This window comes from Ruditapes philippinarum, unplaced genomic scaffold (assembly GCF_026571515.1).
Source record: "Ruditapes philippinarum isolate M1 unplaced genomic scaffold, ASM2657151v2 ctg1217_1_1_1_1, whole genome shotgun sequence".
In the NCBI taxonomy this organism is placed as follows: domain Eukaryota; kingdom Metazoa; phylum Mollusca; class Bivalvia; order Venerida; family Veneridae; genus Ruditapes; species Ruditapes philippinarum.
Genome location: NW_026855409.1, coordinates 87547 through 108941, shown reverse-complemented (window position 1 = coordinate 108941; position 21395 = coordinate 87547). Strand labels below are relative to the sequence as shown.

At 32.5% G+C, this 21395-nt stretch overlaps 2 protein-coding genes across 2 annotated transcripts; both read left to right on the top strand.

Moving 5' to 3' along the window:
* The first annotated feature begins 7956 nt into the window (after positions 1 to 7956).
* On the top strand, positions 7957 to 10626 carry LOC132743188 (complement C1q and tumor necrosis factor-related protein 9A-like). The gene is made up of 2 exons (XM_060731717.1): positions 7957 to 8406; positions 10087 to 10626. Exons 1-2 carry the CDS (start codon positions 8076 to 8078, stop codon positions 10497 to 10499), a joined length of 744 nt encoding a protein of 247 aa, XP_060587700.1. The 5' UTR covers positions 7957 to 8075; the 3' UTR covers positions 10500 to 10626.
* Positions 10627 to 16155: 5529 nt separating this feature from the next.
* Positions 16156 to 19366, top strand: LOC132743185 (complement C1q and tumor necrosis factor-related protein 9B-like). The gene is made up of 2 exons (XM_060731712.1): positions 16156 to 16576; positions 18948 to 19366. Exons 1-2 carry the CDS (start codon positions 16246 to 16248, stop codon positions 19364 to 19366), a joined length of 750 nt encoding a protein of 249 aa, XP_060587695.1. The 5' UTR covers positions 16156 to 16245.
* Positions 19367 to 21395: the final 2029 nt, after the last annotated feature.

The window sequence follows — 21395 nt, the reverse complement described above, 5'->3', positions numbered from 1 at the left end:
ACGAAAACCGGGTTATTGTAATGCCGAAGTCGGCGGGCGGGTGGGCGGGCGGGCGTCAACTTTTGGTTTCCGGTCAATTACTTGAGTTTGCTTTGGCCTATTGCCACCAAACTTGGTGTGTAGGTAGCTTATATCAAGAGGCAGCTTGGGATTGCTACCCAGGTGTCTGTGATCAAGGTCAAGGTCACTGTTACTAAAAATAGAAATTCAGTTTCCACTCAATAACTTGAGTTTGCTTTGGCCTATTGACACTAAACTTGGTGTATGGATAGCTCATATCAAGAGGCAGCTTGGGATTGCTACCCAGGTGTCTGTGATCAAGGTCAAGGTCACTGTTACTAAAAATAGAAATTCAGTTTCCGCTCAATAACTTGAGTTTGCTTTGACTTATTGACACCAAACTTGGTGTATGGATAGCTCATATCAAGAGGCAGCTTGGGATTGCTACCCAGGTGTCTGTGATCAAGGTCAAGGTCACTGTTACTAAAAATAGAAATTCAGTTTCTGCTCAATAACTTGAGTTTGCTTTGGCATATTGACACCAAACTTGGTGTATGGATAGCTTATATCAAGAGGCAGCTTGGAATTGCTATCCAGATGTCTGTGATCAAGGTCAAGGTCACTGTTACTAATAATATAATTCAGTTTCCGCTGAATAACTTGAGTTTGCTTTGGCCTATTGACACCAAACTTGATGAATGGGAAGCTTATATCAAGAGGCAGCTTGGGATTGCTACCCATGTGTCTATGATCAAGGTTAATGTATTTAGTTTTCGTTTTTCGTGTTATAATTGAGTTTGCTTTGACCTTTCACCAAACTTGCTGAGTGGCAGCTTTGGATTGCCACTTACATATCTGGGAGCAAGTTCAAGGTCATTTGCTTACAATATAATTTTCAGCTTCTACTCAATAACTTCAGTGCACTTTGACCTATTGAATGCTGTCGCATCAAAACTTGGTCGTTGAAAACCTGAATTTCGTCGCATTGCGGCGCTTCTTGTTATTCAATTGTCATCAAACTTTGTCAAAATGTGTGTATAGGCAATTGCATAGACCAGTTTGAACATGGAGCATCTCAGATGAAAAATTATGTCACAGGAGCTAAAAAAATAGTAAAATCATCTTAACAATCTAGTGGCTGTTTTGATAAAAATATCCTGGAAATTGGTCCAAAGTTCGAACATGGGACTTGGGGTCAAAAACTAGGTCACACCGCCTAAATATGTAAAAACCTTGTTAACACTCTAGATGTCACATTTTTAAATCAATTGTCATCAAACTGACTTGGACCATAAATGTAATTTCTTATGTCAAATATCAAATGACCTACTTTCAATATTTATATTGTTTGGACCAGAGGTGAGGTGTAATTTTTGATGCAGAATCAAATAGTGATATCGTCTAATCTACTTTTGATATCACTTGATGTACTTTTTAGCTCTCCTGTTACAAAGTGACAGGGTGAGCTTTTGTGATCGCTTTTCGTCCTGCGTCTGTCCGTCCGTAAACTTTTACTTTAAATGACATCTCCTCATAAACCACTAAACAAATTTCATCCAAACTCGCCAGGAAGTTTCCTTTGGTGGTCACCTTTGAAAATTGTTCAAGGAATTTAATTCCATGCAGAACTCTGGTTGCCTTGGCAACCGATAGAAAAAACTTAAAATACCTTCTTTAAAAAAAAAAAAAAAAAAAACCCAGTCATTGATTTTCACTTTATGCATATAGTTAAAAAACTTAAAAAATCTTCTTTTGGAGAACCCAAAGAATTAGAGCTAAGATATTTAGCATGAAACATGTTCTAATGGATGTCTACCAAGTTTGTTCAAATAAAAGCCCTATGGTCAAGATTGGCCCCGCCCCAGGGGTTCATTGATTTTCTCTTTATGCATATAGTAAAAACTTAAAAAATCTTCTTTTAAAGAACCCAAAGAGCTAGAGCTAAGATATTTAGCATGAAACATCTTCTAATGGATGTCTACCAAGTTTGTTCAAATAAAAGCCCTGGGGTCAAAATTGGCCCCGCCCCGGGGGTCATTGATTTTCTCTATATGCATATAGTAAAAGCTTAAAAAATCTTCTTTAAGAGAACCCAAAGAACTAGAGCTAAGATATTAAGCATGAAACATCTTCTAATGGATGTCTACCAAATTTGTTCAAATAAGAGCCCTGAGGTCAAAATTGGCCCCGCCCCGGGGGTCATTGATTTTCCTTATATGCATATAGCAAAAAACTTAAAAAATCTTCTTTGAAAAAACTCAAATAGCTAGAGTTTAGATACTAAGCATGAAACATCTTCTAGTGAGTGTCTACAAAGATTGTTGAAATAAAAGCCCAGGGGTCAAAATAGGCCCCGCACCGGGGGTCATTGATTTTATTTATGTGTATAGCAAAAACTTAAAAAATCTTCTTTTAAAGAACCCAAAGAGCTAGAGCTAAGATATTTAGCATGAAACATCTTCTAATGAATGACTACCAAGTTTGTTCAAATAAAAGCCCTGGGGTCAATATTGGCCCCGCCCCAGGGGGTCATTGATTTTTTCTATATGCATATAGTAAAAACTTAAAAATCTTCTTTTAGAGAACCCAAAGAACTAGAGCTAAGATATTTAGCATGAAACATCTTCTAATGGGTGTTTACCAAATTTGTTCAAATAAGAGCCGTGGGGTCAAAATTGGCCCCGCCCCGGGGGTCATTGATTTTCCTTATATGTGTATAGCAAAAAACTTAAAAAATCTTCTTTGAAAAAACTCAAATAGCTAAAGTTTAGATACTGTCTACCAAATTTGTTCAAATAAAAGCCCTTGGGTCAAAACTGGCCCCGCTCTGGGGGCCTATATACAGGTGAGCGACTTAATGGCCCTCTTGTTTTGTTTTTTGATGTACTGACTTGAATTTTGGACCATGGGTGTAATTTCTGATGCCAAATTGAATTCTGATACCAGCTGACCTACTTTTGATATTATTGATATCATTTGACCTACTTTCTTGGTTTTTGACATACAGACATATAATTTGGACCAAGACCAATTCTGAATTGTTGATGCTGAGATGAATTTTGGTATTGTCTGACATTCTTTTGATATTTTTGGTGTCATTTGACCTACTTTCTTGTGTTTTGACATATATATTTGAAATTTAGATCCTGGGTGTAATTTTGTAATGCTGAATTGCATTTTAATATGAGCTTACCTACTTCTGATATTTTTGATATCGCTTGAACTATAATGAAATGATTGGTCAGGTGAGCGATCTAGGGCAATCTTGGCTCTTTTGTTTTTAGAAACTAGACTTCATACTTTGATCCTTCGCCAATAGCTGCTACGACCAACATGTTTTCACACAGTCCGACGATTTTTTCAGTCCGATAATTTTTTTCAGGGGCTAGGGAGACAAATATTGATAATTTCCTCGTTTGTTGCTAGCGAGATTACTCTTCCTTGAAAACCGGGTTATGTAAAAATTATTTTCATTGGTCAATATCGTGAAATAGACCAATGGCTGATAGCCGTACAATCGGCGTTATAGAACAGCATACTCGTAGTATTAATTTACAATTGCCTAGAAAAAGGAGAAAATAAATGCAGTTAGAAAGAAAAGAAAAGAAAAAATGAGCATAAAAACATGCTTGATAGATTAAACGCAAATGGAAGAAAGGGCGGGAATGTTTCTACGACAGTGCCGGTAAAATGTTAAAAAATTAAGAAATAATACATTTAAATCTGGATGCTCAAATTTCGTATTATTGCTGTCGAAGATCCTGAATTATCATACGTTTAATTTAACAGGGCATTCGACATCCTGTGCAATCCAGATCAGGAGGATAGACTTTCAGGATGACCTGTTAAACTAAAATAAACTGATGCTGTATAACAGGGATTGAGTTTAATTTGAAGATTATTGAAATAAAGGGGAAAATGTTTAATACCTGGCTTGTTTTCATAGCTGTAAATGTGTCGGTCTGACAGATTGTTTACCGGTATGACAAAATTCAAGGGTTTGTTAAACCGAATGTCTGACACTTTTTTCAAACTTTCAGTCTGTTACGTCCTTCATGACTGTGTGAATTATATTGCTGACTTTAATCTGGGACATACTATAACTTATCGTATGTCCCAGCTTTAATTAAACCACTTGTCACTCGATCACTGCCTAACAGGAACTACAAATGTGTACTTGTGAGAAAGTTTTCCCATGCACTTACACATCCGTCACGATTAAACATAATTAATCACTATATTACTTTAATAGCATTTATGACTTAAACTCTACTCACATAGACAAAAACAATATTTTGGCCCTCTTAAAGCTGCTTGCCTCCATATGAGCCAAAATACATTTGTATTTCAAGAAAATCAAATTTGAGATTCTTTTCAGAGATTTTAGAAAAGGTATCTGGATTCAATATTCATGTATTAATTTACATGTTAAATGCGATTAAAGACCGATCTTGCAGTATTTATCTGAATGTTCCTACTGTGTGACTAATAAAGAAAGTTTGTTTTATTTTGTGTGAATATTTGGACCTCTTTGGTATTTCAAGTGCCGATTGCAATGTGTAAATTACTTTCTTAGTTCACCTTACAAAATATTACTTTTAAATGCATCTTTAAACATTACATGAAAATAAGCATGAATTTGGAGGCGTGTGGCTTTAATGTCAATATAATATGAAACGTTAGTCATCCCCGGTATGTTTCCCACACATTGCGAATTTCTTTTAGTTTCATTCCAAAGAAAGTTGATCAGTTTTTGTAAGGATAATGTATGTTTTGAATTTTCATTTCAAAAACAAAAAACAGCTTTGTCTACAAATCGTAAAATATCCTACGGGCTGCCGTTGATTGTGTAATTCCATCTTGCTGTGAGCGAAGAACATGTAAAACTCATTAAATGAAAACATATTAAATCTTGTAATTTACTCGTAATATCAACAATGTTTAGACAAATTCTCATGCTCGAGTTTGCTACGATAACCCTTCATATCTTAATTGTTTTTCCTTGCCTTGTTCATATTTATTATATGGCATGACTTTTTTCAGTCATATGGAATCTTGGAGTAAACCGGGGGTATTTAAGCTTCACGCCTAGATATTTACGAACCTTCCAAACTCAAGTATCAAATAAAGTGATTTCAAATCTTAATAAATACACCAACATTCTAATGGGTTTTATTTTTAAATGTAATTTTAACAATGACCGAACAAAAATTAGAAACGGGGTAACAAACAAAAAAGGTAGAATCGGGGTAACAAACAAAAAGGTAGAAACGGAGTATGAATAACAAAAGTAGAAACAAGGTATCAAACAAAACAGTAGATGTAAAATAGCAGTAGTAAAAAATATTGTAGAACTATTTCCGTGTATCTAATAAAGTGACTTTATCTTGTCTAAAGCACTTATGAATATAATGATATTTTTCTTATATAATACATTTCCAGGGTTAAACTGTACTTGCTTTTCATTCCTAAAAAATACAGACATACGGAAATGGTTCAAGGGTTTAACTGTATTTCCTTTCATTTCTTACAAAAAAACAACAGACATAAGGATAATGTGCCGTGAGAAACGCAGTAAATTATGCCATGGTTGATTTAGGATTTTAGGATTTATTTTTTTACAATTAGGATTCCGGTAACGCCGTAAACATCCGTGAGATATTCATTAAATATTTAGCATGTGTTACATATCTTGTTATTCTGACAATTTTCTCCGTTATTGAGAGCAGATTGTCAGAATTTAGAGGGTAGTTAAAAAAGTAAGTATCCAAAGATACTAACCCTTTCATTGGCCTTCCCGTTTGAAAAGCGACAAATATGATTATTGGCAATCAAGGATGTGTTCTGAAAGTTACCAATACGTAGATTTATATCAACTCGGCAAACTTCAATGCTTCCTGTTTATGTGATAATCTCGAAAGGTGTAAGTTCTACACAACTGTGCCTGGTCATATCAAAGCTCCTGCGATATAAAAGCAAACAACAAACAAGTTTTTTTTAAAGTGATACATACGCTAAATTTTTGAGAAATCGAAAGATGTAATGACTGAATTACTCTCATTTTGTGGGCGTCCGTGGCCAAGTGTTTTAGGTCCTTGACTTCAACCCACTTGCCCGTAACCGTAATGGGTCCGGATCCCAACAGGGTTTTTAATTTTGCCATGAAATGAAGCTATCTAGCTAACGCAGGAAACGTTTGTGCTTCTACCCAGGTTCTTACTAGGTTCCTGTTTGTGCCAGAAATAATGACCGGAAGGGATGCCTGATGTTCCTCCACCAGTAAAGCTGGAAAGTCGCCATATGACCAATACTGTGATGGTAAAATGTAAAACTTTTTTTGCCCATTCGCTCGCCCATTCAACCTTAATTTATCTCATTTGCAGTCTTTATAAATATCATTCTAGCCATGCACATACCATGAATATCTTTTATTCCATGCAACCTTCGTAAATTTCAATTTAACACGTCTTCGTGAATTGCTTTTGCCTTATTAGATATACATGTAATTGTGCTCACGACGTTTTGTATGAAGAAAACATTTCGCCTGTGCAGTATTAGAATTTCGTCTACATAATCTTCACGAATGTCAATTTTCTCATGCAGGCTTCGTGAATAATATTACGCCAATGTTTCCCCACGTCAATATCACTATGCTTGATCAGTTTTAATGAACTTCACTTCGCCCATGCATTCTTTATTTATAACCCTCTCTATCTTGGTTACATCAATCGGAAAATATCGGATATTTGCCTTAATGTACGTTTTTTCCAGATAAAAGTATCAATATTCATTTACAAATTATTTGCATTTATGCAGCAACTATTGCGAAAGTCCAAAAATATAGTCTTAATTATAAATGTTTATTCAAACTGAAAACCATCGTACGTTTAAAACTGCATGCCTGAATCCAAATCCATTCCTTTTTAAAAGAAACTTTAGATAGTGTTATCAATGATACACCTATCTAATGCATTTATAGGATAAGCCTGATGAAGTAATATTCACAGATATCTTCTATATAAGTGCCTTGAATAGAAAAGTAAGACATATTTTTTCTTAAAGCCTATAATGCCTCAAAAACTGTTTATTTTTGTATCTTGTTTCCGTTTCCAAAAAGATACTTATTTTCGATATACAAAATCTATCTTTTGTACCTTTAGCTCTTTTGGCAATTGGCATAATTATAGTGGATTAGTATTTTGTATGGAAGTCAAAATACTACTTTGTTTATATTTTCCTACCTTTACGATACATAACTTTATGTTCAAGGCTAATTTTCAGCTGTTCAATATCTAACGTGCTCTTATTCCATTACAAAGAATTAAAGGAAAACATTGATTGCTGAGGCATATTGTTTTAAAATAAAATGTATTGTAGTAAATGGATTGTGAATGACTATAAATTTCTCAACTGTTTTAAATGCTTTTTCCACATAACTATGTTCCTATTAAATAGAGGATATTGAATGAGTGTAAGTTCAATACTGAATTTATTGCACGAGTTGAATAAAATTATATTATGCGAGCCTCTGGCGAGCATAATATTATTTTATTCAACGAGTGCAATAAATTCAGTAATGAACTTACACGAATTTAATATTCTATTTATCACATACCCAAAATAAAGACCGTTTAAAGTGAAATAAGAGTCATTTTTCATTGACGCGTCTATAGTATAACGCTAGCATTTAGCGCGTCTTTACACTATGTTTGTATAACGCTAATGACGTCACGTCAAAATATATGCACGGCCGTGCAATACCATATTTACGGAGTCGCAAAATCGGCACGGGTGTGTGATAAACCTTGTTTGAGAACTACAAATTTAATTCCGCCTATATGACTGAAATACTGTTACTGGGAATAGGCGTAAAATGAAACAAACAAACAAAATTAATATGAAAAGCACTTATGAACTAATAAGCTAAGACTGTACTTTTTAAACTTCCCTCGTGGTGTTAAATTTGTGGTATATAAGACTGATGTTTCCTGTGCTTCCCTCATACTAGACCCTCTTCCTGATTATCTAAACTTGTTCGCATTGTAAGATACGTTTGTGACACTTTGGACATAAAAATGAGAATTTCATTTTGTAAAATTTTCTTTTTGAGTTACCTACTGACATATGCAAAGTCAGAGGAACCGCACTGTTCAAAATATGATTTCGAAGAGAAAGTTTTAGAGAAAATGGTTCGCATGGAATTTCAAATGGAGAGAATGAAATCTGAAATGGAACAAAAAGTGACAAGCGTTGACCGTAAACTGAATGAAATGGTTGAAAAACAGGCGAAACATACATTAAGCATTAAAACAACACAGGAAAGGTTTGGTGAGACAATCGAAGCACTACAAAACAAAACGTCAAAGATCATTGATACAAAATTAAAAGAACTGCAAATTTTAAAAGGTAAATCTTATTAGTAAAATAAATTTTGGTTCATTCAAATGACTGTTTAAGAACGTACCATTGCTATGTAGTTCATAGTTGATGTCTACACATATATGATTCTGTACCTATGACCATTCTACTAATTGAAGTATCAAAAAGATAATCTATGTCTTCTTAAACTTCAATAATTGTCTTCTCAAAAATGATCAAAGCTGTCAACTTCTGTAAATCTATTTTTAAATCGACATTTTATCTATGTGTATATGTTTTTAGTATTATTCTTAAAAAGTCTCTGCTATTTGACAATAAGGATCAAAGCAGAGTAACATTTAAAATATCAATATTTTTAAAAGTAAACTAAAAAATAAAAAGATTGATTTATACGTACAGGTGATTGACTTAAACCTAAAGGAATGTTGATTTATAATATAAGTTATTAAAAATGATAAAGAACTGTTTCTTGAGTAAAAACATACAAATACGTGTCGTCCGTCTCCGAACATTTCCTTAGATTTTATTAAATTTATTGTTTGTGTAAGTGTGGCGGAGGGGGGGGGGCGTTCTACAATAACAGTATAAGGGCCATATTTATTTTACTAACCAGCTTTACAAAAGGAATAACTTAGTTGTATATTAATTAAGACACTGACGGGCACCTGAGTAGAACCACAGACGTACCGTCAGCTTTTCTCACATGAAAGAATTCGATCCTAGCGCAAATCAAACATAAAACGGTGAAGGGAAAGTGGTTTTAAGTCAACGACCTTAATCACTCGGCAACGTACGCCCTATGACTAAAATGACTTGATGTCAAGGTAAGACAAGTCATAGTGCTGTGTATAATGATAACGTAACACAGTATAGACATTGAAAAGAATATAACATGGCAGAGGCTCGAATAATATGATTTTATTTAACTTGTTCAATAAAGTCTCATGAAAATATAAATAATTTTACCTTAAATTAAATAACAGCGAAAATAATACACAGCATCATCTCTTGTCCTTCCTTGGCGTCATGGTATTGTACTAATGTTGTAATTAAAAACGAAAATTAAACATAAGCCACGGTACATTGTAATAGATAGAGTATTGAGAGTATTGAAGCCCTTAATCTGTCGGAAAAATATTTATGTTATCATGTTTTATCTATATTGTTAGGCAATATGAGCGAATATAGGTTATAAATAAAAACACGAGTGGTCAATAACCTCAAGGCACCCTCGTTGTATCGCACTCGGACCTGTTTAGCCCAGTCGCCTTTTCCTTATTTCAGGGAACTTAGGGTGTTATTCATCATAATCATTATGTAGTCTTGAATTCCACAACAGTATCTTCTAATTTAAGTACATAATTATAAAGAAACTTGTACCAATAAAGAGAAGGTACAATTCTATGATTGTCGTATCGAGCTGAAATTCATAACATAGATTTAAAACAAAGTCATATATGATATAGTTTCAGTTTGCAGTTTTTGTTTGCTGGGTGACCATGTACACCAGCTCCATTATGCTTGTTCCCGTAAATAAATTTCAACAAAGTTTTGTTTGCATACAAGCAATAAATGAAATTAGACGCATTAATCGTTATCTATATTTTAATCAAGATTTGATTTAGCAATTCGCCGAAGTGTGCACTCATTCAATATCCTCTTTTTTAAAACATCATTTTGTAAACCTTAATTTGGATGCTATTTCAGATCAGATTGTGACACCAACTGTGGCATTCAAGGCAAGACTAAATGCTCACACTGCCGCTCCTGTAGGTCAAGTTATAGTGTTTCCTGTAGTACTCTTCAATGAAGGAGATGCCTACAGCAGTCAGACAGGGAAATTTACGGCCACAACAAACGGAACATATCTTTTTACTATAGCGTTTTGTGTGTTTAATAACAAATATTTGTACGTGGATATAATGGTTGATGGTGTAGCATATACTAGGACATACATTAAAGACAACGATAATCTCGACTGTCATACAGCTGACACTGTCGCCGTGTTAAAAACTGGACAGAGCGTGTGGGTTCAGCCGTCTGATAGTTCCTCTGGTAATATAATTTACCATTCTTCAACCATTTGGAGCACATTTTCCGGGTTGTTGCTCCATAAATAAACACATTATTTCCTGCATAGGATTCAAACGAGTTGTAAATCAATTATTACTAAATATTATCAAACATGTTGATGAAACAAATGAAAAATGATTCTGTGAATAGCTATTAAACAATTTCATTCCTGAACTTGTTAAAATACTTTGATATTACTTACTTGGTATAATTATGTAAACACAATGTCACAATATCGCATCATTGTGTTATCTCACTCGACATGTTAAATATAGCATCAGATTAATTAACATTATTGTGTTCGTACATGAAGATATATTTGGACGAGTAACCATGCAGCCTGATAAATTTCAGAACTCTAGATACGAACTCACAACGGTTCCAAGCCAGAACTTAAACGACAATAGCATATACAACTCGGCTTTTATTTGCAGGTGAATATTTCCATGAAAAATATCGATTCGAACACAAAAGTAAATTTCGATTAAATATACGTATATTTAAGAATGCATGTATCTTATTACTGTTGGCACTGCGTCCTCGCCGGTTATCGGGGTAATGAAAACATTTAAAGAAATGAATGCAAGGCGCTACCTATAAATAATGCAGATTGGCCTCAATTTAACCCCTTTTTAATTACAGTTTTATATTACACTTGTACACGTTCATTTAAAAGTAAAACTACAACCCTTGTTATACTTCAATGTATCAAAGATAAGGTAGAAACAGAAAAAGCCTTTTCATTTTTTCTCGTTTACTCAAGAACCGTAATTCTAAAGATAAAAGTCATATTTATTATGTAGTAGTTTGGTTCTAAATGTATGTTTTTTATGAAAGATAATGGTCATATTTAGTATATAGTATTTTCTTTAAAATGTAAAGGTCATATTTAGTATATAACGGTTTGTTTTATATGTATTTTTTATCAAAGATAAAGGTCGTATTTAGTATAAACAATTTTGCTTAAAATGTATGTTTTAATGAAAGGCAAAGGTCATTTATCATGATACTTTCTTTATCTTTCTTAAATTAGAATAACGTTTCATTAAACAATCTCTTCTGATAACTGGTGATAACTGGACGATTTATAATGTAAAAATAGCATTTTCTTATTTACTTTTTTTTCTATGTTTTTGTTCACAATGTACTTTATATTTGTATAGACTATAAACATTGTTTTAACATGTTTAATACTGAATAAAATTTTCGTATTCGTATATTTAGTTTTATAATTATGTATGTTGTTTCCAAAGATAAAGGTCATTTTTAGTATATAATAGTTTGTTTTTCGTTTGTGTATTTATATCAAAGATTAAGGTCAAAAACAAAGGTCATGATTGGTAAAACATTAAACTTTATTTGTACTTATTGACCCATTACCGGGCATAACAAGCAGTATTATCAATTCATAATATATTAAAATATAATGTGCCAAAGATACGACGTAATAGGACGTAAGATCCGTCCTATATTTTCAAATGTCTAACATATCTTAAAGCTGTCTTACTGCACATGCCCTAACATTACAGAAAGGAACTAAAACAACAACAGCATATTCACATATTTAAAATGAGATTAGCCTTTTCATAATAACTCTAGTCAAATCCATATATACCGTCAGAGTTTACTCATTTATGTCACAAATACTGTACAGTCGTTACAAACATTGGCAAATATTTACTGTACTTAGCATCAACGTTGCCGCATGTTTCGCTTTTTTCTTATTCACATACATAAATACCAGACCTCAACAAAATTTTAGATCTGCTTTTCTTATCTCTAAATTCACTGAAAGTACTGTGACCCAATGCACTTTGTTAGTCAAATATTCTCGGAGCAGCCAGGTTTATTTGAAATTTGTCATATTGAAATATACACGACGTGGTGCGACTAGTTCTAAAAGACAACTCTGATTTGGCTAAATCTGACAGTATTCCAAGCTTAAAGGAAAAGAGAAAAACACACATAGAATAACGGTTGGTGGTGTAAATATTGAGCGAATGATAATCTGTTTTATACATATTTAGTAATGGAGATAAAATTTATAGTAAAGTAACGGAACAAACACAACAACAATATGACGACAAAATCATTTCATTACTTGGCTGAAATGTTAAAATGTCAAATCACGAATAGTTTGAAAATAAAAAAGACTTAACTCAAAAATCTTTTGTTTTTTCTATCTAACTTAATGGGTTGAAACTCTCCTTTACAAAATATTAGCGACCTTTTAGCTTTTCTGGTGGGTGGAAGAAAACTTAAAGTTTCCTTATATGCAATATTTCATGCAGGAGCTGGAAAGCAGAACCACCAACCTTCAAGAGTATAGAAGACATGAAATAGAGAAAGGACAAAAGCTAGCTTATTTGTGTATAAACCAGAGTCAATACAATTAAAGCTGCATGCCTACAGATGTGCTAAAACATTTTAAGAAATCCATCTTCAAGAAACACTTGAAAAAATGTACTAAGATTATAAGAAAACACACAAATCAAGATTCAAATAATAGTATACATCTTTTGTGGCATTAATGGCCGATTTTGAAGTATTTATCATGATATTTTTACTGCGTAACTAACGCAGTTAAGAATATTTTTGCATAATTTTAAATATTTGTTGATACCTAACGTGGTTTATAAGTGCGGTTTGCAATGTTTAATGTGTAAATGATACTTTTTCTTCATTTCACAATATTTTACATTTAATTTCTTTTTGAAATAAAATTAGCATGCATCTAGAGGCATGCTGCTTTAAGTTTGAAAACAAAAACCCCATCATTGACTGCACTCTTTTGCCTTAGTGGCCTAATAAAAATATGAAGGTTTGTACATAAATTATATGTTATTTTGGTTTTGGAGTGATATATGTGGATATATTACCTGTCAAGATTTTATATCACCCGAGCCGTCAGGAGGATGTTCCGATTGTACAGGAAATAATTAATTTGACATTGTGTACACCGGTCTTACTATTCGAGAGACCTTTGTGTACACAATGTTCAATTGATTAAGACATTAAGGTTGAACACCACAACAATTCTTAGATATTTATCATTGCTTTTGTCAGATTTTTTTCTTTGAACTGACGGTCATGTCCATGGGCAGAGCCTTATGTACAATGTAGTTCAATGTTATATACAAGAATAATTTACATATGCAAAGACTAATTGATAGTTGCCGATCATTCATATATTAAAATGCAACTTTGACGATATTCGTCACTGGTGCTGTTGTAGGCGACTTCCCACGCAAATTAAACGCTGTCAGAGTAAAATACACACAGATCCGATTAACCACTCTTTGCCCAATGTAAATCAACTGCTGATATATATTGTTTGTGTGTTTGCTAATTTACTTTTGTATATTGCACCACCCCCTACAGCGTTAGTGGTTATTTTTGGGGTGGTGTATGAAACAGTAGTTGCCTTAGTCCAGTGGTGACCCTAGTTCTTTAACCTTACCATATTTTGAGTTTATGCTAAGTAAAGCCATAGCGTCGCTATTACCATGGGTTTGGGGGAAATCTAATCAATGAAATGTCATGTATTACTAAATGAAATATCTGAAATATAATTTAATTTTAATGAAAATAACATCAAGTATTGAATGTAAGAGATAATGACATGAATAATGTCAAACTCAAAATTTGCCACGTTTCTCTATTGTATTCTAGGTTCATTTTATTTCCTTATTGTAACAAAGTTTAAGTAGTTTTTTATTTCATCATGATAATTGACACGATATATAAAACAATTTTTGCACTTTGAGCATACTTCATATACTGTACAAATTTATATACCCCCTGATTTTTTTTCATTTACCCCCCCCCCCTCTTTTTCAAAGGTAAGAGGTAAATACCCCTAAAAAAATAGAAGTTGGAACACTGATAATCAAAGTAATTATAGCTTTAAAAAAAGATATTAATGTTGATTACTGCAAAATTTTAGTAATACATTAAGTAATAGTAGCAAACAAATACACCTTAATTTAATGAGTGCTTGGTCCTTAAAATATTCTAAAAGTACGAATTATTTGAACGGTACAGAATATTTGTTTTTAACAGGTTTTTTTTTCTGAACGATTCTCTTTCAATTTCCGACCTTAATAATTATTAATTAAAAAGTTAAGTTTATTCGATTGAATTAAGTAAAACTGAAATTTTGTAGGTAACATTTTGAATTTCATGATCGATAGTTTATGCATATTTGTGAAGATGTATATTATTTTTAATTTCAAATTTGCACAGGAAGTTGGAAAGATATTTTTATGATTTTTATTTCTTTCTTAGACGAAAAATCCGTGCTATAAGATATAAATGCTACAAATATTCCGTCTTAAAAATGTTCTTACATTAAGTTGCATCTATTAGATATCATCTATTTAAAAGCCTTACGACTTACCCTCTTATCCATCTATTCATCATTTTTCTGTAAACAATTGTTTTGTTTATTCAGCATTTCATTTTTATTTTTTCCTAAAGACGTTAACATGGTTTAAACATACAGTCATGCATTGTTCTCAGTTCGTTCTCAAATTATCGTGCGTTAGCAGCACGTCTCTAGAGTCATGATTTGCTTTATTTAACTTCCAAACACTTAAACTATTATCATGTATCAAGTATGATCTTATTTTTATGTTATTCTAATTATAAGCGAATCAAAAGTAGAAAGGGGATGGAGATATGTAACAAATTAGAATAACCAGGAGCAGTAACAATAACAGCCCAGCAACACCAGTAGTAATATTATTAGTAGCAACAATATTCATACTCAATTTGCATAAAGCATGAAAGCCATTTAAGTTTTACTTACAGCTTACAGCTTTTTTATTTCTTACTTTATTTTATTTATTTATTTTTATGTTTTTTTTAGGGGGGGGGGGGGGTGTCTAAGAAAAATGAATGTAATGAAAACAATCCATGGGAACAAACTTTTTTCTTGGCAGAATTTCATATGTTTACAATTAATATGAAGTTAGGGCGTAAATGTTCGTGAGATATTCAAATATATCATAATAAACTTATCCTGTTTTCCTATAATATCAGTACAAAGCAGATTTCCTCCATTTTAAGGGAAGGAAGTTAAATAAGTAAATATCCTGAAATACTTCCATAACTGTATCAATAAATTCTCAACTTTAAGGCTATTATAATCATGACAAACTAATGGATTTAAGGTTATTGGCGACGTATTGCGAATGATAACAATAGATGCTATCAACCCGACACAAACCTCATCCCTACCAATGCTTACAAAGATTCGAAAAGGTACAGATTAACTCATTTCGTCCATGGGGTCTTTATGATTTTTATACGCCAATGCAGAATCACATTTTGCCCATGCAGGTTTCGTAAATCTCATTTCGACCATATATCGTTCTTAAATCTCATTCACTCATATATTTTTTGTAAATTTCATTTCTCCAATACAGTTTTCGTACACACAGTTTTCGAAAATTTCATTTCACCGATGCAGTCTCCGATTTCTGAGGCAGTATGTGCCTAACGTAAAGTAGTTAATGGATTGTGAATAACTATAAATTTCTCAACAGTTTTAAATGCATTTTCACATATCTATGTTCCTATAAAACTTCATTTGCTTATCTTTAGAACTACAAATTTAATATGAAAAGCACTTATTAACAAATGGTTGTACTTTTTAAACTTCCCTCAAGAAGTTAAATTTGTGGTACATAAGACTGATGTTTCCAGTGCTTCCCTCATACTAGGCCCTCTTCCTTTTAATTTAAACTTCTTCGCATTGTAAGATACGTTTGTGTCACTTTGGACATAAAAATGAGAATTTCATTTTGTAAAATTGTCTTTTTGAATTACCTACTAACATGTGCAAAGTCGGAGGAACCGCACTGTTCAAAATATGATTTCGAAGAGAAAGTGTTAGAGAAAATGGTTCGCATGGAATTTCAAATGGAGAGAATGAAATCTGAAATGGAACAAATAGTGAAAACTGTTGACCGACAACTGAATGAAATGGTTGAAAAACAGGAGAAACATACATTAAGCATTAAAACAACACAGGAAAAGTTTAGTGAGACAGTCGAAGCACTACAAAACAAAACGTCAGAGATTATTGAGACAAAATTAAAAGAACTGCAAATTTTAAAAGGTAAATCTCATTAGTAAAATTCATTTTGGTTCATTCGAATGACTGTTCAAGCACATACCATTGCTATGAAGTTCATAGTTAATGTCTACACATATATAATCATGTACCTATGTTCATTATACTAAATAAAGTATCAAAAAGATAATCTATGTCTTCAAAACTTCAATGGCCGTCTTCTCCAAAATTACCAAAGCTGTCAATATTAGTTTTAATCGAAATTTTCTTTAAGTTTATATGTTTTAGTATTATTCTTAAAACAAGTCTCTGCTATTTAACAATAAGGATCAAAGCAGAGTAACATTTTAAATATCAATATTTTTAATAGTAAACTGAAAAATAAAAAGAATGATTTATACGTGCAGGTGATTGACGTGGGGGCGTTCTACAATAACAGTATAAGGGCCATATTTATTTAACTAATCAGCTTTACAAAAGGAATATCTTAGTTGTATATTAATTAAGGCACTGACGGGCACCTGAGAAGAACCACAGACGTACCGTTAGATTTTCTCACATGAAAGAATTCGATCCTAGCGCAAATCAAACATAAAACGGTGAAGGGAAAGTGGTTTTAAGTCAACGACCTTAGTCACTCGGCAACGTACACCCTATGACTAAAATGACTTGATGTCAAGGTTAGACAAGTGATAGTGCTATGTATAATGATAACGTAACACAGTATAGACATTGAAAAGAATATAACATGGCAGAGGCTCGAATAATATGATTTTATTTAACTTGTTCAATAAAGTCTTATAAAATATAATTATTTTAACCGTAAATTAAAAAACAGTGAAAATAATACACAGCATCATCTCTTGTCCTTTCTTGGCGTCATGCTATTGTACTAATGTTGTAATTATTAAAACGAAAATTAAACATAAACCACGGAACAGTGTAATAGATAGAGTATTGAGTGAGTGTTAGCTCAATACTGAATGAATTGAACGAGACGTATAAAATTATAATATATCAATATCATTAATAGCAACAAGTTCAATAAATTCATTAATGAACTTACACGAATTTTATATTATATTTATCACATACCAAGAATTTGATATTCTATGTATCACATAACCACCGTTTGAAGTGAAAAATACCACTTTCATTGACGCCCCTATAGTATTACGCGCCTTTAGTATTACGCTAACATTAGATTTAAGTCTTAAGGCAAATGTCGTCAGGTCAAAATATATTGACGTCTGTGCAATATTATTTTCACGGAGTCGCTATAGCGGCACGGATATATGAGAAAACGAAATTTGGCGAGAAGTTATTAATTTTGTGTAATGTACAAACATAGCGTGCTAAAGTAAGCGTTACACTATAAATAAAAGACGCGTAAATGGAAAAAAATGCCAGAACCTCGCTCAATATGAGTTTTATCAACTCGTTCAAAAGATTTAGTTTTTACTATCACTTCAACGAGTGTCTAATTGGCGATTTTACAAATTATCATATTTTGCGAGATAGTTTATGAATAAATCTAAATAAAGATGGTATTGAACACGATAACCTATCATTTAAATAAAAGAAAACTATGTATTTGCATTCAAAATTATCTACGCGAAACGGCACTTGCGAATATAGTTAAAACACTTACGTTTATCAAGCACGGTATGGTGATTGTCGTATTTAGTATAAATGTATTCTTAATTGGTTGTCTTTTATGTAAAATATCGTACTTTCCAAGAATGAGCTGCACAGAATGCCCTCAATCTGTCGGAAAAATATTGATGTTATCATGTATTTACCTTTATTGTTAGGTAATTTGTGCGATATAGGTTATAAATAAAAACACGAGTGGTGAATAACCTCAAGGCACGCTCGTTATATCGGACTCGGACCTGTTTAGCCCAGTCGCTTATTCCTTATTTCAGGGAACTTAGGCGTGTTATTCATCATAAGCATTATGTACATGTAGTCTTGAATTCCACAACAGTATCTTCTAATTTAAGTACATAAGTATAAAGATACTTGTTCAAATAAAAACGGCACCCAGGTACATTGCTATGATTGTCGTATCGAGCTGAAATTCATAAAACATAGTATTGAAACAAAATCATACTAAGTATATGATATAGTTTCATTTTGCAGTTTTTCTTTGAACGGTGACCATGTAAACCCGCTCCGTTAAGCTTGTTCATATCCACGTTAGAAAATTTCAACAAAGTTTTGTTTTACATACAAGAAATAAATGAAATTAGACGCATAGCCTGATATTCATTTTTTAATCCAGATGTGATAAAATGCAGGTGGCCAATTAGCAATTCGGCGAAGTGTGCACACATTCAATACCATATATTAATATTAATGTGTCTTTCATTACCATATCATTTTGTAAAACTTACTTATGATGCTATTTCAGATCAGATTGTGACACCAACTGTGGCATTCAAGGCAAGACTAAATGCTCACACTGCCGCTCCTGCAGGTCAAGTTATAGTGTTTCCTGTAGTACTCTTCAATGAAGGAGATGCCTACAACAGTAAGAAAGGGAAATTTACGGCTACAACAAACGGAACATATCTATTTACTATAGCGTTTTGTGTGCTGCATAACAAATATTTGTACGTTGATATAATGGTTGATGGTGTTTCATACACCAAGACAAACATTTATGGCGACTATAATAACGACTGTTTTACAGCTGACACTGTTGCTGTGTTAAAAGCTGGACAAAGCGTGTGGGTTCAGCCGTCTGGTAGTGCCTCTGGTAATATAATTTACCCTTCTACAGTCGGATGGAACACATTTTCTGGCGTTCTACTCCAAAGATATAAATAAAAACATCATTTCCTTCATATGACTTCACACAAGTTGTAAAATAATTATTAAATATTATCAGACACGTTGATGAAACAATGCAAAATGATTCTGTGGATAGCTACGTATTAAACCTTTTTTCATGAACTATCTTCAAGATATTTGAGATTACTTACTTGGTATAATTATGTAAACACAATGTCACAATGGTTATTACTGTGTTATCTCACTAATGGTAAATAAAGCACCAGATTATTAACATCATTGTACTCAACATGAATATATATATTTGGACGAGTTTTCATGTAGCCGAAAAGACTATATCTAGACTATATCGGGGTAATGCCAATATTTATAAATTTGAATGCAACGCAACGCTACCTATAAATAGGGCAGATTGGCCTTAATTCTACCCATTTTTAATTACAGTTTTATTTGACACGTGTATATACATGTATGTATTTAAAAGTAAAAATACAACCGTTGTTATACTTCAATGTATCAAAGATAGGGTAGAAACAGAAAGGCCTTTTCATTTTTTTTCACGTTTACGCAAGAACCGTAGTTCTAAAGATCGTATGTCATATTTATTATGTAACAGTTTGGTTTTAAATGTATGTTTTTATGAACAATAATGGGTCATATTCAGTATATAATAGTTTGTTTTAAATGTGCTTTTATCGATAAAGGTCATATTTGGTATATAACATTTTGTTTTATATGCATATTTTTATCACAGGTAAAGGTCGTATTTAGTATGTAAACAGTTTGTTTTGTACGTATGCTTTTTATGAAAGATAAACGGCATATTAAGTATGTAGTAATTTGATTTTAAATGAAAGATTACAGTCATATTTTATTATACTTACTTTTTTCTGTCTTAAATTAGAATAACGTTTCTTGAAACATTCTTTTCTGATAACTGTATGATTTATAATGTAAAGTAGCATGTTGTTATTTACTTTTTTTCTCTATTTTTTTGTTCACACTGTACTTTGGATTTATATAGACTATAAACATTGTTTTAACATGTTTAATTCTGAATAAAATTTTCGTATCGTATATCTACATTTAGTTTTAAATGTATGTTGTTTCCAAAAGTAAAGGTCATAATTAGTATATGATAGATTGTTTTTCGTATGCGTGTTCATATAAAAAATTAAGGTCAAAAACAAAGATCATATTTGGTAAAACATTTAGCTTTATTTGTTCTTATTGACCCATTAACGGGCAAAACAAGCAGTTTCATCAATTCATAATATATTTAAATGTAATGTGCCATAAAATAGGATTCCGAAGTAAGATCCGTCCTATCTTTTAAAATATCTAACCTATGGTATAGCTGTCCTATTGCACATGCCCTTAAATTAGACAATTGAAATATAACAACAACTTCACCACACATTTAAAATGAGATAGGTCTTTTTATAACAACTCTATGTCCAGTGAAATCCATATATACCATCACAGTTAACTTCTTTATCTCTATGAACAGTAATAACAAATACTGTACTGGCGTAACATAGGCTAATATTTACTGCACTAAGCATCAACGCTACCGCATATTTCGTTTCTTCCTATTCTCATACATATATAGCAGACCTCAGCACAATCTCATATTTGATTTTCATATCGCTATATAATGAGACCAAAGGCACTTTGTTTTAGTCAAATAATCCCTCAGCAGCTTTGTTTAGTTAACAATTTTCCTGTTTAAATATGCTCGATGTCGTACGACTAGTTGTATTAAGCTAAGTCTGACAGTATTCCAAGCTTAAATGAAATGAGAAAAACACATATAGAATATCGGATGGTGCTGTAAATATATCGCTTATGATAATATGTTTATATATATTTAGAAGTGTAATCAAAAAAGCCAATTTAAATTTGCTGTAGCTTTGGACCCTTCGACCTTCTTCAACGCCATTTATTATACATACAAATATATCAAACAAAACAATGGAAGTGACATAACGTCATTGAGCGACGCCCGCATTGGCGTTGCTTGTCGTCTGTCGCGTTATTCTTTAGTATTTACTCTTAATCTATT

What these genes read in the sequence shown, in the direction of transcription:
- LOC132743188 (XM_060731717.1), top strand. Translation starts at nt 8,076, where the DNA reads ATGAGAATTTCATTTTGTAAAATTTTCTTTTTGAGTTACCTACTGACA. An exon ending in AGAACTGCAAATTTTAAAAG is followed by an intron (nt 8,407 to 10,086) that starts GTAAATCTTATT and finishes ATGCTATTTCAG; the next exon opens with ATCAGATTGTGACACCAACT.
- LOC132743185 (XM_060731712.1), top strand. Translation starts at nt 16,246, where the DNA reads ATGAGAATTTCATTTTGTAAAATTGTCTTTTTGAATTACCTACTAACA. An exon ending in AGAACTGCAAATTTTAAAAG is followed by an intron (nt 16,577 to 18,947) that starts GTAAATCTCATT and finishes ATGCTATTTCAG; the next exon opens with ATCAGATTGTGACACCAACT.